The sequence below is a fragment of the Exophiala oligosperma genome (assembly GCF_000835515.1).
Source record: "Exophiala oligosperma strain CBS 72588 unplaced genomic scaffold supercont1.1, whole genome shotgun sequence".
NCBI lineage: Eukaryota > Fungi > Ascomycota > Eurotiomycetes > Chaetothyriales > Herpotrichiellaceae > Exophiala > Exophiala oligosperma.
In genome coordinates, this window is record NW_015622818.1 from 168,517 (window position 1) to 182,860 (window position 14,344).

General features: G+C 51.3%; 5 protein-coding genes across 6 annotated transcripts; 3 read left to right on the forward strand and 2 right to left on the reverse strand.

The window, feature by feature from the left end:
• Positions 1-506: 506 nt before the first annotated feature.
• Positions 507-4,878, forward strand: PV06_00056 (uncharacterized protein). The gene has a single exon (XM_016400518.1). The coding sequence runs from the start codon at positions 1,034-1,036 to the stop codon at positions 4,349-4,351; it is 3,318 nt and encodes a 1,105-aa protein (XP_016267571.1). The 5' UTR covers positions 507-1,033; the 3' UTR covers positions 4,352-4,878.
• A 1,065-nt stretch (positions 4,879-5,943) lies between these two features.
• PV06_00057 (uncharacterized protein) lies at positions 5,944-7,958 on the forward strand. Its single transcript, XM_016400519.1, has one exon. It carries the CDS (start codon positions 6,369-6,371, stop codon positions 7,419-7,421), a length of 1,053 nt encoding a protein of 350 aa, XP_016267572.1. The 5' UTR covers positions 5,944-6,368; the 3' UTR covers positions 7,422-7,958.
• Positions 7,959-7,998: 40 nt separating this feature from the next.
• On the reverse strand, positions 7,999-10,019 carry PV06_00058 (uncharacterized protein). Its single transcript, XM_016400520.1, has one exon. The coding sequence runs from the start codon at positions 9,652-9,654 to the stop codon at positions 8,149-8,151; it is 1,506 nt and encodes a 501-aa protein (XP_016267573.1). The 5' UTR covers positions 9,655-10,019; the 3' UTR covers positions 7,999-8,148.
• A 97-nt stretch (positions 10,020-10,116) lies between these two features.
• On the forward strand, positions 10,117-11,505 carry PV06_00059 (uncharacterized protein). The gene has a single exon (XM_016400521.1). It carries the CDS (start codon positions 10,420-10,422, stop codon positions 10,765-10,767), a length of 348 nt encoding a protein of 115 aa, XP_016267574.1. The 5' UTR covers positions 10,117-10,419; the 3' UTR covers positions 10,768-11,505.
• A 976-nt stretch (positions 11,506-12,481) lies between these two features.
• On the reverse strand, positions 12,482-14,323 carry PV06_00060. 2 transcript variants are annotated; one of them, XM_016400522.1, is made up of 6 exons: positions 13,482-14,323; positions 13,266-13,426; positions 13,122-13,202; positions 12,948-13,071; positions 12,771-12,899; positions 12,482-12,702 (listed from the first exon to the last, which is right to left on the reverse strand). In XM_016400522.1, exons 1-6 carry the CDS (start codon positions 14,214-14,216, stop codon positions 12,538-12,540), a joined length of 1,395 nt encoding a protein of 464 aa, XP_016267575.1. In that variant the 5' UTR covers positions 14,217-14,323; the 3' UTR covers positions 12,482-12,537. The 2 variants fall into 2 exon arrangements, with proteins under 2 accessions (XP_016267575.1, XP_016267576.1); XM_016400523.1 differs by having other exon boundaries at positions 12,482-12,899.
• Between the last annotated feature and the right edge of the window lie 21 nt (positions 14,324-14,344).

A 14,344-nucleotide genomic window follows, 5' to 3' on the forward strand; every position in this document is an offset into this window, starting at 1 on the left:
CGTTGAGAAGTATTTATGTAAATTCACCAGGCGAGACGGTCTCTATTAGTTCTGTATAAGCTAAGACGACAGTCCAATATCCGTCCAAGGCCAATAATCGATCCTGGTATCGTCAGTTGTCACTCGGCAATCGCTGATCCGAGGCGGCCAGGTTGGCTCAAAAATGGCGCCTAAATGCACGGGGCTTATCGGGGCTAGTGACGAGCCTATTGAGCCTATTACGTCGATCTACCACGCCCCCCGGAAGTGCAAGGCTTTAGCCCGGCAGACACAGCTGGTGTCGCTATCGGAGCGGTATGGGGGACGGCAGGAATACCTAGACGTACACGTACAGCCCTACTGTACCAGCCACACACGGAGTAGCCTGGTCCTAGCCGCCCTCCCCTGTTCGATTTTGGGCCTCTTGCATCATCATAGCATTGGCACCGGCATGAGCCCTGCATGCCATGTAACCCACGTTTCAATGGTGGGATATGTGCGAGTACTTTAGCCAGCTTCCATCTTTTGACCTTGAACAAAGTACTCGTAGCATTTTCATGAGGAGATCAATGTTATTATTCTAGTTTTTCTCTTTGTCTTCATATCTTGTTCTCTCCTTCGTTTTGCCCCCTGCACAAGCCGAAGAACTCTGCTGTTCCTCTGATTCCCCCACCATCACCACAGCTCCTACGAGCGTCGTCAGCACATTTCCCTCCAAGAATCACCAGATCCTGGGCTCGGCGTGCATTCTCCGACACTCGCCGCTTCTATCCTCTCCCGTGGCCGTTCCAGCTCGACCGGTTGAACGCCTGTCACTGTCGTCTGGCGAGGAAGCCTTCGGAGCCGAAGCTCAGTCTGATCGAGGCTTTTCGCGGAAGCTCAAGAGACGGACACATTAGTCACTGGCAGTTGGGCACATCCGAGTGCCAGACGTGGTGAACATGGTGCACTACTGATCCTATTTGGTAAAGCGTTTTTGAAGTACACTGGGGTTATCTGCATACCCAGGTGAGACCTTGTTGTCGGATGGTTGTCAGAGGCCAAGCAACCAAACATGGCGGACAAACGTAGGAGGAAGAGCCTCAGCATATTCCGGCAGAAGGCCGACCATGGCGTGGCGCCTTTAAATGTCCCCTCCAGCCCTACAGAGAAGAAATCTGCAGACTATTTGCCGAGTCCTGTCGACTCGGAACATTCAAGTCCAAAGGCCCGACCTAGGACCTTGCAGAAAAACCGCAGTTCAGTCTTCGGATCTTTGCGATCGCTACATTCACTCGACGAGGAAGAGAAGATCCTTCTGACCAGATCCGACTCGAAAGCTTCTTCTCTCCACGATGAGGCCGAGGTTCAGATGAAGGGACTCTTGGGTGAGAAGGTTCTGCAGTACGGAGAAGTGCAAGCTGCTGGCACAAATGTCTTTCGGAAGAAGATCCAGTTCATGGTACTCACCGAATCACATCTGATACGATTCAGGAACCAGGCTAAAGCCGTGGAAATGTTTCCATCCATTCCCAGCAACCTCAGCAAAGGTCACAATCGTCGGTCGTCCTCGGTGGGTTCCGTCCCGGAACTCCAGATGTCGGCATATACAGATATCACTTCTGGTGTTCCGTTGAACCAGGTTGTTGCTGCATACAGTACGGACGATGGTCGCCCATTTGTCACAGTGGATGTTGCATATCTTGATGAACGGACAAGGAAAGCGTCTGTGATGCAGCTCCAGGTCAACGATCTTCGAGAGGCTAATTTATGGGTTTCGGCCATTCGTTCCGCAACTCTTCAAGCCGTTTCATCATTACCGAAGATCCAAGACAGTACCTTGGAGCATCTGGCGCGTGTTGTTGAACGCGAAAGAGACTATGACCCCAATCATTTTCATGTATTCAAGGTGGTCCAACGCTCAGTCAATAGGTCGGTAGGCCGAGCTTCAGCTGAAGATTTGACTAGGCTTGGGTCGGCCATCTTGTATCTTGTTCTTGGCCTCTATAAAGTTCATCTGGTACCGCTCTATCGACCGTCGACAAGGTCCTCGAGTGCTTCTCTCAGCGACATGGACAGCGTGACCTCCTTCGCCATCGTGAACCTGGCTATGGTATCGGTGCAGGCTACAGAAGATGCATTTCAACTACTGTTCAAACCACCGACGGGACAACCAAACAGTCTTCGTCTAGCATCGAACGCCGCAGGGGAGATTGCACTTCGCTTACAGTTTGCGTCCGAATTCCTTCGACCGCAATGGCTTAGGCAGCCGTATCTATGTGAGATGCCGGCCGAGCTTGATGATCAATTGGATCCGCCTGATTACCCTAACGAAGAGCATGATTGCTTCGACCGCACACTAATTGCATATTGCGCCGGGTATGATGTTGACACGTCTCGAATCTGCTATTCCGTGGACTACGACTGTGAAGATGCGCCCTGTTTTCAGCTCATGGCTCCCTCGACGGGTACTACTTATTCGGCTCTCGAGTTGCTCGCAGTACTTCGAGCACTTCGATACAATGAGTCGTTCTCATCGATATCGTTCTCACATATTGACCTCGGTCCTCTCCGGAACTTGTACGACACGTTCGGAGCGGACTTGGATAGTCTTTACACTCGATCTGGCAATCCCACCAATCTTGCAGGCCATCAAGATCTGCCCGTGCTATGTCAAGAGATCCGAGCTCTAGCTCTAAAGAGCCGACGATTGAGACGCCTGGACTTTTCCTATACTATGCCACATAAGTTGCTTGCAGATCATGAGCCACTTCCGGAATGTGGCATCATGGAAGCACTTGCTCCTTTGTGCAAACGATCCCTCACCAACGTTGACTGGATAATCCTCACAGGAATTCGCCTCACCGAAACCGACCTAAACTTCTTGGTCGACGCCGCAATAGAGAGACGGTGCCACTTCCGTGCATTGGAAATTGGCGAGTGTGGGTTATCTGTTCACGATATCGATGTGCTTCTATCTGCGTTGGCTGTACAAGAGAGCACAATGGAAGTCATCGACATCTCAGGAGCACAAGGTCGTTTCAGCCCCGAAGTATTTCAACGTGAAATTGGTGCATTCAGCCATATTCGACGTTTGAACCTCACCCGGGTGCAGAAAACGGCCGGACCCGAGCCTCTGGTAGCCCCTGAAGCGCTCTACGCCTGGAAGCTGGAAGCTCTCTATTTGTCACAAACGACGCTGAACGAGCAAACGGTGGACTCGATCTCGACCTATCTTGCCACTCCTAAATCGGATATTCTCCGTGAGCTGCACGTCAACCAGTGTGGTCTGACGGGTCGGGACCTTGCCACATTCTTTCAATCAATGACAAGAGACGGCAATCAGCCACGCATCATGCACGTCAGTGCCAATGAAAATCGCTTGAAGACGGGCAACACAATCCTTTTCAAGACAATTGCTCAAAGTTATGGACCTTCATCCCTGAGTATGAGAATGATGGACTTCGAAAAAGAGAGTCATTTTCGAGAACTCGTCAAAGCTCTGACAATCAATACAACTCTACAAAGCCTTGACATATCACGCGCGTCTCTTCCGTACGATGCTAGTGTGGAGACCTGTGAGGCTCTGAAGGAGATGTTTGCTAGAAATCAAACGTTGGAAGAACTCGATATCAGTGGCGAACACGCTCATTTGGACGCGACAAGATTTGGCATTGGACTTAACATTGCCCTGAGAGGACTGGCGACAAACAAAACACTCAAGGTGCTCCGAATTGAGTATCAGAGTCTGGGCTTACAAGGTGCAAATACTCTGGCCGAAGTTTTGCAGAAGAACGATACCTTGGTGGAGATCCATTGTGAACACAACGACATCAATCTTCAGTCCTTTACCTCACTCGTCAATGCTATAGAACACAACCATACCTTACTGTACATGTCGTCCATGGACAACGATCGGGCCAAGTCCATTGCGAAAGTTCAACGAGAGATTGACACGATGGAACGCGAGGATAGCCCCAAACATCTCAAGACTTCAGGTACTCTTAAGAAGACCCTCACAGGGTTTGGTGCCAAGGGTCATCGGCATGGCCATCGCCATAGTAGTTCTCAATCCTCTACTGCATCCTTTTCTGACCAGGACGTGGCGGCCGCTATGGCTACGCTGGAAGAGAAGTGGAATGCCCAGGTTGCCCGACTTCGGAGTTACCTGTTTCGTAATTATTGTTATTCACAAGGGATTCCCTGGGAGGACGAAGCAGTGGCCGGGCAAAGCAATCGGACTTCCACTGTGGTGGGAGATTCCATGGCCCAGATTTTGCAACGAGTGCATTTGGACCAAACGCCTACCAAAGATAATCCGTTCACTCCGGACTATTTTCACGAAAAGTTCGGAGAACACAATCACTCCATCTTTCAGCTTCCCGAGGACTGAGGAGCAGGGGAGAGTATGAGTCAAGGGTGGCGGCTATCTGTTTTTCTTGCTCATTATTTATGATACCCATGTCTTTCTTTGGAGAACCAGAACAAGCAGGAATTAGTCTTTAATTTTTGTTTGGATGAGCATGGCATGCGTGTTGGGATACCTCGGGCATGTCGTGAGGCGTTGGAATATCTGATCAGTTGGATTAGTCATATACAAAGCCTACATACGCACGCACGGAGAGTAATGAAGATGAAATTCACGATGCAATATGAACATGACCGCGCAAGATTTCTTGGTACCTGTTACCGTATTATGTTGTCAGCCCCTCAGCCTCAGTCTTCAGCTGGAGACCTTGGGGGAGGCATACGTACTTTGTATTACGCCCACTAGAGGCAAAACCATGGAGACAGGTTAGGATGTATCTTGCGAAGGCAAATGACGCCTTGCATGCGCAGTCCGTAAAGGCCCGCAGCCCATGTGGACCGGACGAGGTTGATCATTGAATCACATGGGGCCGGCAAAACAGACAGATGGATGTTCTATGAGGAACAAATGATATAGCGCCGATGACTGTGCAGTGCAAAGTGCGAATCTATGCAAGTGTGACGGAGACTGGGTACCCTGTTCGAAAGATCCGCCCGCCAGGCCGTCAGCCTCACTAACAAACTCCATATCCGGGTACCTAATTAAATCTTCAGGCCAACCGGGGAATTTAGGCCATCATGAACAATACAACATGTATTCCAGACACCGTATACGAGTACGAGTATGGTAATTAGAGCCGGAGCTCTAGAGACTTGAATATGATGAACACCAGTACTCCTCAAGAGAAAATGAGGAAGAATTACAATGAGGCTTCGAAAGGATGGATTATGATGGTATTCGTGAAAGAGTCTATACCGAGGGAAACATTTCAGGCGAGTGATGATGTCTGAAGGATTTTTGGAACCATTTCGTCGAGCGTGCTACGCGAGTACAGTATCTGTCACTGGGCTGTATTGTTTGGTTGGTCCAGTCTGCGTGACCATCTGACGACGACGTGTGTGTGTAATGACGAACTTTTTGAAAAAGGGCGGCCGCATGGACACCATAAGGGCCTTGCCTAGCTAGGTTCCAATTTGCGAGGGACTTGTGAAGTACTATTGAATCCCGCATGAAAAATATGGTTGGTCCATCAAATAATACAAAATACGAGATACGAGTACGAGGATCTAGAATCTAGAATCGACAGACTTCAGGTGATGAAAAGCACCTAGACAGTAGTGAAGTGTCATGCGTATTATGCTCTGTGCAGTACAGACGTACTCGCTAAATCGACGCATGGTAATCAATAATGCCTAGGCATGTTTTTTTTTACGGTACTCGGAACTGTTTAAACCTTTTAAATGACCGCAAGGACTTCCATATGCAGTCAACTACACGGGGAGGCTCTTGCATGTTTTTAGGCCCTCTAGCCTACTATCGCACTTCGTTTACGGGCGAGAAAAATAATGTCTGGGCATTATTACTCCGTCTTTGCAGGCCTCATTATTCTTTTGCACTGCCACAATCTAAACCGTTCTCAGCCCTTTTCCCTCTGCAAGAGTATCCAACCTCATCATCAGGTTCCCTTTCAAATCTTCTGCACCAAATCTTGACCCTCATTTGGACTCCGTGCAGTACATATCTCGTCGTTCCTTTTCTGAAACCCTTTGCTCTCCTCCGATTTTTTTCCTTTTTTATTACTTTGCGTATTCGACTACTACTCGTGTGCGGTCGAAATAAAACTGCTTGATTCCACTCCTTTGTACAAGCAGAAAACGACCCGCCTCCTAGATAACCTCCCCCCAAAACACAATGACATCCACCCTCCTATTATCCCCTTAATTTCCCTTGTCGAGATCGCCAAACGGCCTTCACCTTGCCGCATTGCAACCTTCTCGATAAATACACAAAAGAGAAAGTCAAAACCGACAATACATACCCTCACTGGCGCGTTGTGACGAGGCTGCGCCCCAGGACACTGACTATCTCTCTCGCTTCCACCATGCGTCGCAGCGTCGTCATCTTCCTCCTAACCACGATCGTGGTCGTCACATTACTCCTACACTCGGTGTCAACGCTACTGTCGTTACTCATTGAAGATGCCTCGCGCGATGCCATTCACCGCACCGATATCCCCGCGCCCAACTCGACCCTCCTCGACAACCGACCGCACCTCATCCCCAAGATCATCCACCAGACGTACAAGAACGAATCGATCCCGTCGCGCTGGCTGTCCGCCCAACGGTCGTGCATAAACCTCCACCCGGACTACGAGTACGTCCTGTGGACCGACGAAAAATCTCACGATTTCATCGCCAAAGAATACCCCTGGTTCCTCAGCACCTTCACGAGTTACAAACACAACATCCAGCGCGCCGATGCGATCCGGTACTTCGTCCTCGCCCACTACGGAGGTGTTTACATCGACCTGGACGACGGGTGCGAGCGTCGCCTGGACCCTTTACTGAGCTACACCGCCTTTGTGCGCAGGACGGTGCCGACGGGCATATCCAACGACGTCATGGGCTCGATACCCCAGCACCCGTTCTTCCTCCGGGTCATGGAGAGTCTGCCGGGCGCAAACCGCAGTTGGGTCCTGCCGTACATCACCATCATGGCGAGCACGGGCCCGCTGTTCCTCAGCGTGATATGGAAGAAGTGGATGGGCGAGCACGCCGACCTGGACCCAGACACGTGGATCGGGAGGGTGCGAGTCATCATGCCGAGCGAGTACAGCGACCACACGTGGAGCTTCTTCAAGACCTACAAGGGGGACAGTTGGCACGGGGACGACGCCCGCTTCATCTTCTGGATGGGCAGGAACTGGATGCTCCTTACCGCACTCGGCTTCTTGCTGGCCGGAGTGCTGGGCCTGATGGTGTGGTACGTCTATTCAAGGCTGATCATCATGGGGTCCAGACGGCGTGCTGGGGGCGTCGGTAGCCCTCGAGTGAGCCCGTTCAGGTTCGTCGGCGTCGGGTCGAGGGTGCCCTTGTGGAACGTCTGGAGTGGCAAGACACAAAGTTATGAGTTGGTGGCCCAGCATGATGCCTAAGGCGCTCCAACCCGGGCTCCCTAGCAGTACCCCAGGGCGTGTATGTGTGTGTGTGGTTGCGTGCATGTGCTTTGATTTTGAGCGATGGCGTTCTGGCAGGGGAAAGAAAAGAAAAATTTCCCCATGACTACTTTTTACAATGGTGACACCGATTTCAACACACTTTGGGTGGTGGTTGAACGCAACCTGGTTTTGGTGTGCATCACAAAGCATGAACTTGTTGAAAACAGAAACCACCCAAAGATACCCTGTACTCGTGGTATGAGTGCAGGTGGGTTTAAACGGTGACTTGTTGTACTTGCGGCTGCGCTGGCAAGCAAGAATGAGCCAATGATACTTGATCTGGGATGTTTGTTTTCCGGTGTGTTGACACACGTGGAAAATATTAAAAAACTAAACAGATTTGAAACCTCGACTCTGGCATTGTCCACCCCCCTTTCTCTTTTTGGTGAGACATATTAGGGTGCGTGGGTTTATACATACCTAGCTATACTCGTACTCTACTATATTTTAATAAGACAGGACCTTTTTATCTTACTCGTACGAAATACCCTACCTATCTTGATCAGACATATTCTGGTTCATGGCTTTCTGCCTGCTTGTTATCTATTTTCTATTTTCTTTGAGTCATACTGTATGTATCTAGAGGTACGATGTATATATATCAAGGTGCATATATATACATACACTTGGATGCGGGAGTACTTGGTATGTACAAGTGTAAGGTTCAACCATACCTCGCACCTTGAATGTCCGGGTCGAACCAAGTGGGTTCGATGCCGTAGTTGATGACGGTACTCTTGAGTTTGGTGTAGCTCTCAAAGGCCTCCTGGCCGTTCTCCTTGCCGACGCCGCTCTCGCCGAACCCGCCCCAGGGGGAGGAAGGGTCGTTGAGGTGGTGCCCGTTGACCCAGACGATCCCCGACTCGATCTTGCCCGCGACGCGGTGGGCCTGGGCGAAGTCCTGCGTCCAGACGGAGGCGCCCAGGGCGAAGGCCGTGTCGTTGTTGGCGACGCGGATGATGTCGTCCTCGGAGGCACACCTGATGACGGCGATGACGGGGCCAAAGACCTCGTTGCGAGCCAGGTCGGTCCCGGGGACGGTCTCGACGACGGTGGGTTCGAAGAAGAATCCCTTGCCGTCGACGGTCGTCGGGTTCCCGCCGCACAACACCCGGCCCCCGTCTGATTTTCTGGCTCGCTCGACGAATTCGCCGCACCTCGTCACAGACGCGCGGGAGATCACGGCGCCGATCTGGGTGCTCGGGTCTTGCGGGTCGCCGACCTTGAGGCCCTCGACACGACGCACCAGCGACTCCAAAAACCCGTCGTACAGGTCCTGATGCACGAGCAGTCTACTGCCCGTCACGCAGGTCTGGCCGCTGGCGATGAAACTCGCAAAAAGTGCCGCCTGGACCGCCCGGTCGACCGGCAAGCTGGGGAACAGGCACACCGGGGCCTTCCCGCCCAGCTCGGCCGTCATGGGCACCATGTTCAGGGCCGCCACGGGGGCGATGGCTTGGTACGTGGCGATCCCCCCGGTCAGGTCGATCTTGGCGAGGTGCGGGTTCTCGCACAGGTACCTGCCCGTGTCCCTCCCGTGGCCGTTGATGATTTGCAAGGTGCCGTCGGGGAGCCCGGCTTCTCGAAACAGCGATCCCATCCTGATCACCGACATCGGTGCGAGTTCCGACGGCTTGACGACCACCACGTTGCCGGCGGCCAGGGCCGCCGCCATCTTCTTCGTGGCGATCAACAGCGGGTGGTTCCAGGGGGTGATTTGCGCCACCACGCCCAGCGGCAGGCGGGTGAGCGTGTTGATCACGGGCCCCTTGAACGGCGTCACTCGCCCTTCGTGGACCCTGGCCAGAGACGCAAAATATTCCAACCATTCCGGAACCCTCGCCAGTTGGGCCCTCATTTCCCGAATCGGACGCCCGGTCTGCAATGTCTCCAGTTCCACAAACTCAGGGATGCGTGAGCGAAGGAGACCGGCCGCCTTCGACAACACGGCGTACCGTTCCGAGGCGTCGGCTCTTGACCAAGTGCCACTCGCAAAAGCCCGTCTGGATTGTTCGACGACGTCATTGACAGAATCTTGTGTGGTCGCCTCGACGGTGGCGAGAGGTTCTTCGGTCGCAGGGTTCAGGACCGTGATGCGCTCCGCCGAAGCTGTAGCTTGTGCGCCATTGACCCAGTTCGATATATGAGGGATGTTGGACATTTTGGTCATTGTTTCTTCTTGTTTTTTTTTGTCGTCCGCGATTCAATCACTTCCGAAATCGATAGCTTAGCTATTTCGAGGCTATCTCATAGCTACTCGCACAAGCAGGACGTCTTTTTCCAGAGGTGTGATATTCGAAAATAGTTGTGTCGAAACGAGCGGCAATGATACGCACGATAGGACGTGAAGTATTCCGTACCGGTCCCGTAAATGTTGGACGACTGGAGGACTATATCAACAATACCTTTCAGTTTCAGGTTTGGTCACGGTGAAGAATGAAATTCCAACCAATTGACAGTAGTATCTGTCTGTTTCTTTGGTGTGGATATAGCTCGACCAACTCTTGGTCGTACGAGGCTTCGATACCTCGACCTTAGTTGTTCAAAGTGAGATAAGATAAGATGTACCTTAGGTCACCGGAGTTCAACGTCACCACTCTTCGGATTAATGCAACGACATCTCCGCAGGAATCCCTCAACTCACAACAATCACACGAGCATTTCCATGTACAGACACCGTTCGGCGAGTGGAGCTTGATTGAGAATTAGACATCACTTGGTCTAGTCTCTTCTACTTCCTACACAGCATCACTTCTCCAGTCATTCATTACGGATATACATGTGAGATATCTGCTCACGTGGATTGACTGACTGATCCTTTCATCCATCCATCCTTCTTCGAAGATTAGTTGTCCCGATTCTTTTTTCTTTTCAAAACCTTTGGGACTTTCCGTCGGCCTTGGGGGCTTTGCTTGCTTCCAGTTTTTTAACTACGATGCCACCTCCATCAAACATCAAAGGCGTCGTTCCGCCTGAACATCTCACATCCGTGGCCGCCGGTGGCTTCGCGGCGGGTGTCCTCCGGTTCGGTACAATCTCCATACTCTCGCACCTCCTCCTGCTTCGACATCCAGTCTATCGAGGCCTCACGATCCAGTTCAAGGTCTACTTGCAACTCAGCGCCATCATCCTGGGAGGCTGTATCTTTGCGGAGAAAAGAGTGTCGGAATACAATGACGCAGTGAGGAACAGAAACCGTGCTATGGAACGGAGCCGGCGGGTCTGGACCGAAGAGCAAGAGCTCAAAGAGAGAATCTCGAGGCGAGAAGCTGCTGAGAAGTGAAACAAGACAAACAATACGACGAGAGGGTGGGCAGGGTCTCGGCACCTTTGAGCCCCGCGTAGTCTGTCACGAGCGTACCGGAGGAGTTTGATTGTTTGGATCCAAATCGTTGAGCAAGGTGATGGGTGAGAACCCGTCATCATACGCCGTCGACTCGGGTCCCTCCAGGGATGATCGGTGGACACGCAGTGTGGATTCGGTGCCAGCTCGAGGGGTCCGTCAGCGTTGAAAGGATGCTCTGCTCGTCACCTCCTCTTGGTTCCTCAGGGTCAATCGAACAACGATGCGGAGGAGGGACTCGTCCATAGTCACAAACTATTTGACCGTGGAAGATCATCAAGAAGACTCGTGGATCAAGAATGTATGAATGACTGGGGGGCTCGGCCGCATTGCTTCCGGCCAAGAAAGCATTTATGAGTGAATGAGATGGTCGCAAGACCGAGTCCAAGGACAAGTTCAAAGTGAATGTCACCTGCCTTTGCTTAACCTCCGAGACCTATCAAACCCCTCAAAAAAAGAGAGAGACAAAAAGTTATTTGGAGATTTGAAGCCCCGACCGTCTTTGCCAACGGTCGACGCTTCTAATACTCATCCCGACTATGACCATTCACAAATCTCAAATCCCTAAAGGAACGTATTACCCCGTAATACTTGTAGAGAATGCTACAGTAGTCATGGAAACCTGCCGAAGACTCCCAAGTTTTTAATCCACTAAGCAGCTGGTTTCCAAGGATGAGCCCACCTCCAAACCACTTAAGCCAAAGGGCCGCAATGCGACGCGGTGAGTCTTACTAGTGGCCATCAAGGCGGTGTCCCTTTGTTGGACAAGATTTCACCAGAACGAGTATATATAGGGTATTATATATGATGGTGAATGTATGAATTCTCCTCAGGACGAGTACTGTATGTACAACCGGATGAGGAAGTATTACGGACGGGCGATAAGATAAGAAATTTCCCAACCGGTAAAACTTCGCTGTTGTTTCCATTGCCGGAATATTTTGCAGCGGGCTGTTACAATTTCATTTCAACGCGGCCCTTGACCACGAACCACGACCACAACTCGCCGTTGATTTTATAGTTCAATAAGTTCTCCAGCGGGCGCAATGGCTCCTAAACCACCCACATCTTCCAACAACCACAAAGGTCCCAAAGCCCGTAAGTCAGCCACCGCGGGCTCGACGACCGGAAAATCCTCCTCCAAAGTCGGCGGCCGACGTCCACCGACGAAGCAAGTCAAGTCCAAACCCGGGTCGCACGCCGACGGCGGCGCCGCCAACGCAAAGACGTCCAAGAAGCGCGAACGCACCTACACGGACAAGGAACTGGGCTTGCCGGCGCTGAACATGATCACCCCCGTCGGGGTGCAGAAGCCTCGCGGCAAGAAAAAGGGCAAGATCTTCGTCGACGACAAGGAGAGCATGATGACTATCCTGGCCATGGTGAACGCGGAAAAGGAGGGTCAGATCGAGAGCAAGATGATCAAGGCCAGGCAGATGGAGGAGATCCGCGAGGCCAGGCGGAAAGAAATGGAGAAGAAAAAGGAACAGAAGCAGCAGGCCCTGGAAGAGGTGAAGAAGGGCTTGAAAAAGGGAAAGAAGGCTAGGGACAGCAAGATCGATGCGTCAGAGGAATACGGAAGGACCTCAGAGGGAAAAGAAAAGAAAAAGAAGAGAGTTTCGTTTGCGTGAAAAAAACAACACAAAGGCAAAACCGCACATACTTGGTGTGTTCTATAAATGGTCTAATATCGACGAAACGTATCTACAGCTATGACGGGATATTCATCTTGCGCCGCATGGGCTCAAAGACCGGCACTAGAGGGTTTCGATTATCGCGGGAAATTTGCCCCTCGAGTTGCGAATCGTCAGCGTCAATCCTGGATATGGCGTCTAGGTCAATGTCTCGTGCCATGGTTTGGAAGAACGCTGTGGTCTATGGTCACCCCATTCCGTCAGTTGAGGTCACAGTTGAGCATTGTGGCCTTCAGAATGGAAACTTACGACTCTCGCAAACCACCGTTTGCCCCCGAGTTCGAACCAACTCAGGTGGCCACCAGTGCTCGTTGTACACAGCACACCATAAGGTGTCGTCTGGACTTCTTGTCGCGGCAAAGCTTCGCTCGCAGTCACCTGTCCTGTCAGCATGGAGAATAATTCTCCCATTTTCTCCGAACTTACTGGATCATCTTCCGCATGAATCGCGAGAAAGGGAATTCGGATGGCAAGCAGGGAATCTACGGAGGATGCATCCCGATAATAAGCTCCTTCCGTTGGGTAACCCCAAGTTGGACCTTGAACATGTCTGCGAGTGCTTTAGCGGGCGTCTTAACTTGAAAGTGGCTCGAGACATACCGGTCAAATTCATGGAGATGTTTAATCTTTCGGACGGCATCGACGTCAATTTTGGGGTTTGTGGAGATTTGGTCGACGTGACTGCAGAGAAAAGGATTTGTGAGAAGGGTTGAAAGAGGGAGTACCGTTACTTCAGGGACTCACGTCTCGAATAGTCTCTTCATGCTGTTTCCCATGGCGGCGGAATATACATTCCGGTTGAACCATGTCCGTTGCAAAGCGAGACTGCCCGCCTGCAAGTCCCAGGGGTTGGAAATGATACAAGCTGCCTCCAAAGGACAATCACTGCCTTCTTCACCAAGATACTGTATACTTTAGTCTTGATACTGAGTCAGACCGGCATAGATACTCTGTGCTTACATTTGTGAGAATGTTCGCTCCCAGCGAGAACCCAATACCAAAGAGCGGACGATTCGGAAACGTCTTTTTCAGCCATTTCACGGTCTGTCTCACGTCCCATGTAGCTCTCGCATTGTACAGAACGCTAGATGTCACCTTGGTCATAGCACATCCTCTGGAGATGACAACACATGCCTCCCATCCACCTTCTCCCAACAGAGGAGCTAGGACATGCCGGAGATAGAGCTCGTGAGACCCACCACTCAAGCCATGAAGCATCACCAGCATTGGGCAGTTGTCGAGGGAGCCGATGGTCTTGAACTCCTGTTCCGTGTAGTAGGTCGTCCTCGGCGGTAACGTCGGGTCGTGAGCATCGTTGGGTTTCGTGGCAAAATCAACCGCGAATTGTCCAGTGTATGTAGATTCCTCGTTCTCAAAGATCCGCCGCTTATAGTATATGGGAACGGATTGCCGGGTCAAAACCGTCCATATGGTCTGAAGATGGCCGTTGAAGAGAAACGGGTTCAATCGACAAGGTGGAACGGCAGATTTGCATAGTTTTGCGAGCGAAGTAGTTCTGCCGTCCTTAGTTTTGAGTACAAGTGACTTTGCTGAATGCCAGTATCGAATTTTGGCCATGCCAACAACCTTGGCTGGTGATATAACAAAAGCAGCAAAGAGAGCGACGGTAATGACGGAAACAAAGACCGGATGCTCCTGGGCGAGAGAGACTGTGTCCGCCAGCAGGAAACTCATTTTGTCTCTAATTGATATAGAGTCTCAGCACACTCATCTTGAACGATATGTCTGTTTTCCCACGCTGCCTCAAAATATTAAAGTCGAGTCTATGAGGTCAATTAATTTTTTAATTCTTTGTTGTTGTT